Raw genomic sequence first — 9,591 nt, 5'->3', positions numbered from 1 at the left:
GCACCTCAACATGAAATGCAAGGATGGCAAATGTAGGTAGCCCAATGTGCAGCAAAGCATGGGATGGACTAAGGTCTAAGTGAAAAGTCTGAAAGGTGGGGGAACCAGGATCCAGTCCACCAGCTCCAGTGACTTTTTTTGGTGGAACAGTTTTACACTGAAAGGTTTTTGGAGTTAGGTCAGTCTCTCAATATGTTTTCTTGCAGTCAATGGGACTCTGCTCTCATTTGATGCCGAAAAGAGCTACTATAATATACCACTAATAAATAACAATTCATTTTAACATTTGTACCATAGCTAGTAATGATGAAGAAGTTCTGCATTCGACCCACCCACCTACGTTGTCTGTTGTGGATTGTCCCCTACTCTCTAGTTTCCTGTGGCTAACATAAAATTGTTCTCCTATGCTCTAGTTCCAATGGATAACTTTACTTTTTGAGCAAGACACGGAATAGATCTCAAGAACCTGGTGCCCAGTGCTGAATGACACCTACAGATATATATTCCATTGCGATTTTCTCTTCTTCAATTCCCATACAAAATCGATGTTAAGATGGAGAAAAGGTTGAGAGTGCACATAAAGTAAACAGGAGTGAAAGAAATTACAGAGATGTTTTAATTATTCAAAACAAGTTTTAAAATCCAAGAAGTTCAATTAAGGTTTAAGAAATCCTGGTGTGTTAATTGCTGGAAATAGACAAATAAGGAACCCAAATAATCTTAATTCTGCTCTGCCACAGAAATTGCCAACTTCCTATATAGTCAGAACTAATTGATATTTCGTTCATAGGCTATATTTCAATGATTTATTTATTTATATGATTAACGGTCATTCCCTCTTCTCCCCCATTGTGCTTCTAACTGAAAGTTTCTCCATCACAGAAACTACTATGGACTTAATGTCCAGGATATATGTCAGGAATGTGGAGTAGAATACAATACAAGAATGCTTTAATTTTCCCAAAATACACAATGGATATTCACCATTAAAGAGAATCCAAATGTGTTATAAGAAATGACATTAGAGTACCAAAATTCTGCCCAGTAGAGACACCAGAAAGGAGAAAAAAATGAAAAAAAATGAAGTGTGGCTTTAAAAATATGTGGGTCAACAAAGACTAAAGTGTTTTAATTGTAAATGAATGGGCTTTCCCTTCATTTACTTCCTATCCTTTCAGGGAAAAGTTTTTTCAGGAATTTCTTCAGGGTGGATTTCACCTCCTTATTTTTCAGGGTGTAGATCAGGGGGTTCAGAACAGGGGTGACGATGCAGTACATGAGGGTGGGCATCATGTCTCTTTCAAAGGGGAAACCAGGAAAGGAAATCATGTAATTGCTAATGGATGGCATATAGAAAAGAAACACCACAGTGAGGTGGGATGCACAGGTGGAGAAGGCCTTTCTCCTATTTTCCTGCGAGTGGACATTCAGGAGGAGGAAGGAGATGATGTAGATGTAGGAGGAGAGTGTGAGGATGAAGGAACTCAGACCAAGGACCCCGGCATCGATGTTGAGCAGGGTCAGGTTGAGGTGGGTGCTGCTGCAGGCCAGGCTCAGCAGGGGCTTGATGTCACAGAAGAAGTGGGGGATGAGGTTGGGGCCACAGAAATGCAGCCGGGAGGTCATCACTGTGGACATCAGCGCATGCAGGAAGCCGGAGGACCAGGTGGCCGCTGCCAGGAGCAGGCAGGACCGTGAGCTCATGACCAGCCTGTAGTGCAGCGGCTTGCAGATGGCCACGTAGCGGTCATAGGCCATGACGGCCAGCAGCATGGCCTCAGTGCTGCCGACGAGGTGGAAAAAGTAGAGCTGGGCCAGACAGCCGGCAAAGGAAATGGTCTGGTTCTCAGATAGGAAACCGGACAGCATCTTGGGCACAGCAACCGTGGAAAAGCAGATGTCCAGGCTGGAGAGGTTGCCCAGGAAGAAGTACATGGGGGTATGGAGCCGGGGCTCAGCAACTACGATGACTATGATGGCCCCATTACCCAACACATTGGCCATGTAGAGCAGAAGGAAGAAAGGGAAGAGGAAGTTCTTCAGCCCCTGGAGATTGGTCAGGCCTAAGAGGACAAAATCGCTCACCTCTGTCTTGTTGTCCATCGCTGAGGAGAGGAGGGAGATGCTCTAGATGCAACAATCCTTGCACTTTGTATTTCTATGAACACCTTCCGCCCAAGTGTCTCAGATTGCCTGCAAGTCATTAATTAAACCTTCCCAGTGAAATGGGTCAAAAAATGAAATTAATAGGCAGCAGGTTTAAAACAAACAAAAGTAAGTATTTCTTCACACAACACAGTTTATCTGTGGAAGACTTTGCCAGAGGATATTGTGAAGGCCAAGACTAAAAAAGGGTTCCAAATGAACTAGATAAGTTCATGGAGCATAGCTCTATCAATGGCTATGAGTCAGGGTGGGCAGGGATTGTGTCACTAGCCTCCATTTACCAGAGTCTTGGGAATGGATGGATCACTTGATGATTACCTGTTCTGTTCATTCCCTCTGAAGCACCTGGCATTGGCCACTGTTGGAAGAGTGGATACTGGTCTGACTTAGTATGGCCATTCAAATGTTCTTATGTTCCCGGTGCTGCTGAGAGTTAGCCTCAGGCTACCATAATTTTGTCCCTTGTGTATCTGTCCTGTGCACTGAGCAAAGCCAGGATATCTTGGAAGAAAGCAATATGGCCACATCTGCATGTGGAGTTGGGGGCGCTATTCCCACCTTGTGTTGATGGACCCATGCTAGCTCTGCTTCAGCTACTGTGCTAAAACTAGTAGCATAGCTGTGGAAGCCCAGACAGTGGCATAGTGGGTCATAATGGACCGCAAGCTAAATATGAGTCAATGGTGTGAAACTGTTGTAAAAAAAGGGAACATTATTCAGGGATGTTTGAGCAGTAGTTTTGTGAGCAAGACACGAGAAATAATTTTTCCCCTCTACTCCATGCTGATACGGCCTCAACTGGAGTATTGTATCCAGTTCTGGGTGCCAAATTTCAGGAACTATGTCCACAAATTGGAGAAAATTCAGAGAAGAACAATAAAAATGATTAAAGGTCTAGAAAACATGACCTGTGAGGGAAGATTGGGAAAAAATGGGTTTATTTAATCTGGAAAAGAGAAGATGGAGAGGGGACATGATAACAGTTTTCAAGTACATAAAAGGTTGTTACAAGGAGGAGGAAGAAGAATTGTTCTTCTTAACCTCTGAGGATAGGACAAGAAACAATCGGCTTAAATAACAGCAAGGGAGGTTTAGGTTGGACATTAGGAAAAAACTTTTTAACTGTCAGGGTGGTTAAGCACTGGAATAAGTTTCCTGAGGAGGTTGTGGAATCTCCATCATTGGATATTTTTTAAGAGCAGGTTAGACAAACACCTATCATGGATGGTCTAGATAATGCTTAGTCCTGCCATGAGTGCAGGGGACTGGATTAGATGACCTCTCGAGGTCCTTTCCAGTCCTATGATTGTATGGTAAGCTAGCAACCCCAAGTATCACCCATGGGGTCTGGGTAGGTTTCTACTCATGGCAACTGGCTCATGCTGCTTCTTGCCACGGCCATGCTTCCACAGCTGCACTACTATTTTAGCATGCTACTTCAAGCAGGGCAAGTATGAGTATGTCTGCACTAGCTGGGAATCAGACCCCTTGCTCCAAGTAGACATAGGCTATGTGATCATCCAATTAAAGTCTCTGTCATAATGCATACACACCAAAAGGGCCAGAATTCACGTTCCACAGGCCACTGGTGTTTTCTCACTGCTGAGTTAGTGTTTCACTTTGCAACTTAACTAAGGTCCATTCAGATAAGTGTTGGGTTTTTTGTTTTGGCATTGATTCTGCTATATTTAGCTATAATCAACTCCCATCATATGTCATCAGAATGGGTTTAACTCTGAGCAGTGCTGCAAAAGCTCCTACGACTTTAAAAACAGGACTAATTATATTAGCTGGTGGCAGGAGAAGGGATTTATCCAAGAGGCCAGGATCATAGGTAGCAGAGTCCAGATGCTGGTTCTGGGACATGGACAGGCAGAGCCCAGCATAGACTCATAGGTTTTGGATCTATCTACACTACAATTAAAAACCCGTGCTAGCTGACTTGGGATTGCGGGGCTTGTGTTAAGACACAATTTTATTGCAATGTAGCTGTCCAGGGTTGGGCTGGAGCTTGTGCTCTAGGACCCTATGAGTTTAAAACTCCAAGCGACCTGTGCCCCATGCTCCAGAGGAAGGTGAATAATGCCCAGGGTCTCTGCCCAACTGACATGGAGCAAAATTCCTTCCCGACATTAACATGGTGACCAGTCTCTCTTTATTTCCACCCCTCCACCCCCACTGCTCCAGCAGCTCCCAAGTATTCCAGTACCTCATGTGTCGCTTCTGCTACTTCCAAGAGTCAGTAGTCAGCTCATATCCTATGTAAACCAATCAATTGAAAACAGAATGAAAAAGACTAAATGGAGAGATTGAGAGAGGAGTGATAAAATGAAAAATATGAACTGAAAGAAAGAAAGAAAGAAAGAAAGAAAGAAAGAAAGAAAGAAAGAAAGAAAGAAAGAAAGAAAGAAAGAAACGTTCATAATTTGGGTACACTCTGAGGTTTTACATCTCTAGATAAAGAAGTGTGAATCATTATAAGCTATTCAGTTCCATATCATACCTGGATAAACTGATTTCCTCTTGAATTTGAAATATAACAATGGCATGGGATAAAGTCCACTGTGGGGAAATTTCAGAGAGGATTGAACACTGGATGCTCAGCAAACCTTGAATAGTGTGTAAATGAGCCATCTTTTATCACAGTCACACTCTCTGAAACAACCAAACTCTCAGCAGGGAAATTGCCTTCCATCTGGGACATAATTCTTGTATCATCTGAGAATTTGCAATTAGAAAACAAACAAGACCAATGTTGGAAAGATGGAAATTGAAAATATTGTGGGGACTAGAGTTTGTTGAAAAGCGTAAAGAAGAGCAACCTATTTGCAGATGTTTTCACAAGCAGAACCACTCAATTTCAGTGAGCAGTATTTGTGTAGTGAAATAGTTCCTTGTGAGAAGATGAGAAACACCAAACACTAGTATTGTATGTAGAGGCTGTAGAAGCAAAACATGTGAGCTGAGAACATCAAAGTTGTTGGAGGGATACTAATGGCCAAGTCTCATTAAAATGAATGACTTTCAGTGTGAGTTGGGTGCACAGGCCTCTTTGCAAATCCCAGACAAATATACTAAGATCAACGAATACCACAATTGAGGTATAAGCATCTGAATAGAACTGAGGAATACATAATCTGGCTCCATAGCTCAGGGGCTAGAGCATATTTCCATTTGTATTTAGTCACCTAAAGATGCAGATAGGCACTTGGTGGAATTTACACAATCACCTAAGTGAGTTAGGCACCTAAAGCCTCCTCAGCTCACTTGATGGGGTGCTCTGTCCTTACTTGATGGGGTGTTCTATTGGAGGCTAGTTTTTGTGAAGAGGCTGATGTGTTGTGATGGCCTTGCTCAACAGAATTGTGTCTTTTAGCTGAGGCAGTAGAATCTTATGCTTTACTATCTGGACCTCCTAGATTTGATTCCTGATAAAGGTGTATCCAGCTGAAAAAATCATCATTTTTTGAGAAACGCTAATCCTTTAATAGAAAACATAGAAATGTGGGAATGGAAGGGACCTCAAGAGGTCATGAAGTCCTTTTCCTTCCCCTTCCCCCACCATTCTGAGGCAGGATTAAGTCTACCTGGATTATCCCTGATAAGGTGTTTGTCTAACCTGTTTTTAGAAACATCCAAAGCTGGGGATTCCAAGCCTCCCTTGGTGCATGTTCCAGAGCTTAACTAGCCTTAGTTTTCCCCCCTAATATATTACCTAAATCTCCTTTCCTCCAAACTAAGCTAATTTCTTCTCATCCAACCTTCAGTGGACATGGCAAACAATTGAACACAGCCCCCATTCAGCCATCTCTTCTCAAGACTAAACATTCCCAGCTCTTTCAACCTTTCCTCGTTGGTCATGTTTTCCAAACTTCTTGTAATTTTTGTTGCTGTCTTCTAGATTTTCTCAAATTTGATCACATCTTTCTTAAAGTGCAGGAATGTGTGCAAAACTCCAGCTGAGGTCTCACCAGTGCTGTGTAGAGTGGAACAAGTCCCTCCTGTATCTTACACGATTCTGTACCATGACATGTGCCTTTTTTTGCCTCAGCACCACACTGTTGACTCGTATTCCATTTGTGATGCATTAGAACTCCGAGATTGTTTTCTGCAATACTGCTGCCTAGCCCTCTATTCCCCATTCTGTATTTGTGCTTGTAATTTTTCCTTCCTAAATGTGGCACCTTGCACTTTTCTTTATTGAATTTAATCTTCCTGATTTCAGACTCATTATCCCATTTATCAACATAATTTTGAAATCTAATCCTCTCCTGCAAAGTGTTTACAGCCCCTTCCAGTTTAGTATCATCTGTAAATTTTATAACCATATCTTCATCCAAGTCGTTAATGGAAATACTGAACAGCACCAGACCCCAGGACAGACTCCAGTGAATATGTCCTCCCAGTCTGATGGTTAATCATTGATAACTATTCTTTGAAAAACGTTTTCAACCACTTATGCACACAGTAATTCCATCTAGACTATTTCCGTACAGTAATTTCATCGAGACTCTATTTCTCTAGTTTGATTATGAGACTGTCATGAAAGACTCTTTCAAGAGACTTAATAAAATCAAGACATGTCACATTTACTGCTTCCCCCATATCCATTAAGCCAGAAACTCTGTCAAAGAAGGAAATTAGATCTGTTTGAGAGGATTTGTTCATGACAAATCTGTTTTCGCTGTTACTCATCACTTAGGTTTGATGACTATTTTAGTTATCCAGAAAATAAGCATTGAAACCCAAGAATTTACTTATTAATGTTCAAGAAATCCAGATATGCTAATTTTTAGAATTACATAAATAGGGCACCCAACTAACCTTAACTCTGCCTGTCACAGAGTTCTGTAACTACCCATAGAGTAAAAACGCACTGAAATATTATGCATAGGTAATATTTGAATATTTTTATTTATTTTATGTAAATAATGGTCAGTCCCCCTTCCTTCCACCCATTATGTTTCTAACTGAAAATGTCTCCATCAGCAGCCATTAAGACGGAGTGCATGAGTACATGTCAGTAATTTATGGATAAATATATTACAAGGATGTTGTAATTTTCCCAAAATACACACAGGACATTCACCATTAAATTTAAAGAAAATCCAAACATCTTATGAGAAATGATGTTATGCTAGCCAAACAACCTGAACTTTGCCCTGTAGTGACACCAGGAAAAAAAATGCAAAGGGTTTTTAAAAATCAGTGGGCTCAACAAAGACTAAAATGCTTTAATTGTAATTGAACATTGTTTGCCTTCATGTAATTCATATTATTTAAGGGTAAAGTTTTCTGTTCAGGAATTTCTTTAGTGCTGTTTTCACCTCCTCATTTCTCAGGGTGTAGATCAGGGGGTTCAGAACTGGGGTGATGATGCAGTACATGAGGGTGGGTATCATGTCTCTTTCAGAGGTGGAACCCGTAGAGGAAATCAGGTAATTACCAAGGACTGGCATATAGAAGAGAGACACCACAGTGAGGTGGGAGGCACAGGTGGACAAGGCCTTTCTCCTGCTTTCCTGCGAGCGGACTTTCAGAAGAAGGAAGGAGATAATGTAGAGGTAGGAGAGAAGTGTGAGGATGAACGGACTCAGCGCAATGCTCCCGGTGACAAAGTTGAGCAGGGCCAAGTTGAGGAAGATGCTGCTGCAGGCCAGGCTCAGCAGGGGCTTGATGTCACAGAAGAAGTGGTAGACAATGTTGGGGCCACAGAAATGCACCTGAGATGTCATGACTGTGTGCATCAGTGCATGTAGGAAGCCAGTGCCCCAGGTGGCCGCTGCCAGGAACTGGCAGGTCTGTGGGCTCATGACCAGCCTGTAGCGCAGTGGGTTGCAGATGGCCACATAGCGGTCGTAGGCCATGACAGCCAGCAGCACGGCCTCACTGCTGCCCAGAAAGTGGAAGAAGTGGAGCTGGGCCAGGCAGCCTGCAAATGAGATGGTCTGCTGCCCTGAGAGGAAGCCGGCCAGCATCTTGGGCACGGTGACTGTGCTATAGAAGATGTCCAGGCAGGAGAGGTTGCCCAGGAAGAAATACATGGGGGTGTGGAGCCGGGGCTCAGCCAGCACCACAGCTATGATAGCCCCATTACCCAGCAGGCTGGTCACGTAGAGCAGGAGGAAGAGAACAAAGAGAGGGTGCTGTAGTACCAGGAGATGGGTCAGGCCCAGGAGGACGAACTCGCTCACTGCTGTCTGGTTCTCCATTGCTGTGGAAGGAAGAAGGCAAAGCAGGAGAAAAGCAAACAGGCTGAAGGTGCCATCCACTGCCATGTCAATGGTCCCATTCTGAATGCAACGGGACTGGATGGAATCAAACCCTTAGAGGTGGTGTTTTCTGGCTGCATTTGTAAGGGCCTTCTGTACTCAGTCAGAGTAGTACAAAGAAGGAGAATAATTATAGAGCTCTGCATTTCTTCATGATGCTGTGAGAGAGTGGGGTGTATATAAATGCAGAGAGACAACTAGCTCTCCTGATATGATGATCCACAAGAAGAGGCTTCCTCCTGTGGATGGAGGTTGGGATTTTAAAGCAGCCTAAGGGGGTTAGACACCCAAAGGCCACTGAAACTCTGATAGGCTGATTTGAAAATCCTGGCCTCACAGGGGAGAAGGCAGGAGCTTCCACTGGATTTTTGACATGAGGATGCTTTTTCCATTCCACCACGATGCAGGAGGAAACAGGGTCTATCTCCAGCACAACACTACTGAGTGCTTGGCATCTTTGAAAATCAGGCAGGTGCCTAAATATGGATTTAGGGTTAGGAGTCAGGAGACCACAGCCTAATGACCTTACATATGAGGTTGGCAGCTAACTCCCATAGGTTCTTTTGAAACCTCAGACTAGACGACTGTCTTTATTTTAGTGCTTGTATGTTACTGCTTGTCACTGGCTCCTGTCATTGAAAATCTTGGCACTGGAACCAACTCCCTGAAGTCAATCAGGTTGTCTGTCCAACAGACTGTATTGCATTAGTCTACACTACATTAGTAACCACTTTTAACAAATTATAATGTCTTGTGTATAAAGTATGGCTTGTGAGGTAACATTGGAAAAGTCACAATCTACTGAACGTTACTGTCTTTTTGAAATATATATATTATCATTGTATATGAAGTTATGAGATTTAGCTACAGGTTTGTTATTGAAACATGTTATGAGTATGGGAAACGCCCGCAGACCAGCTCCTTGGAAATAACAATGGAACTGTGGACACAAGCCTTATGTGTCAAGCCTCATGTACTCAAAGGTTGTTGCTGTCAGTTGTTGGCTATATGTGTGCATTATCTCTGTTCTCTCTGCATCCTGCACTGGCTCTGGCCAGATAGCCCATATGGCAGGCTCCGATTTAACTGCCCAGTGATACCAGAGGAGCTGGTTTGTAGCAAAGGCACCCAGCCAGCTTTATTGCCAATGAAG

The 9,591-nt window shown here is 43.0% G+C and overlaps 2 protein-coding genes across 2 annotated transcripts; both read right to left on the bottom strand.

Annotated features, from left to right (window-relative positions):
* Window positions 1-1,155: 1,155 nt before the first annotated feature.
* On the bottom strand, window positions 1,156-2,103 carry LOC123347855 (olfactory receptor 12D1-like). The gene has a single exon (XM_044985045.1). The coding sequence runs from the start codon at window positions 2,101-2,103 to the stop codon at window positions 1,156-1,158; it is 948 nt and encodes a 315-aa protein (XP_044840980.1).
* A 5,342-nt stretch (window positions 2,104-7,445) lies between these two features.
* LOC123348866 (olfactory receptor 12D1-like) lies at window positions 7,446-8,378 on the bottom strand. Its single transcript, XM_044986549.1, has one exon. It carries the CDS (start codon window positions 8,376-8,378, stop codon window positions 7,446-7,448), a length of 933 nt encoding a protein of 310 aa, XP_044842484.1.
* Window positions 8,379-9,591: the final 1,213 nt, after the last annotated feature.

The sequence above is a fragment of the Mauremys mutica genome, chromosome 13, assembly GCF_020497125.1.
Source record: "Mauremys mutica isolate MM-2020 ecotype Southern chromosome 13, ASM2049712v1, whole genome shotgun sequence".
Lineage (NCBI taxonomy): Eukaryota > Metazoa > Chordata > Testudines > Geoemydidae > Mauremys > Mauremys mutica.
The sequence above is the reverse complement of the archived record's forward strand: the minus strand, read 5'-3'. Positions and strand labels throughout refer to the sequence as shown.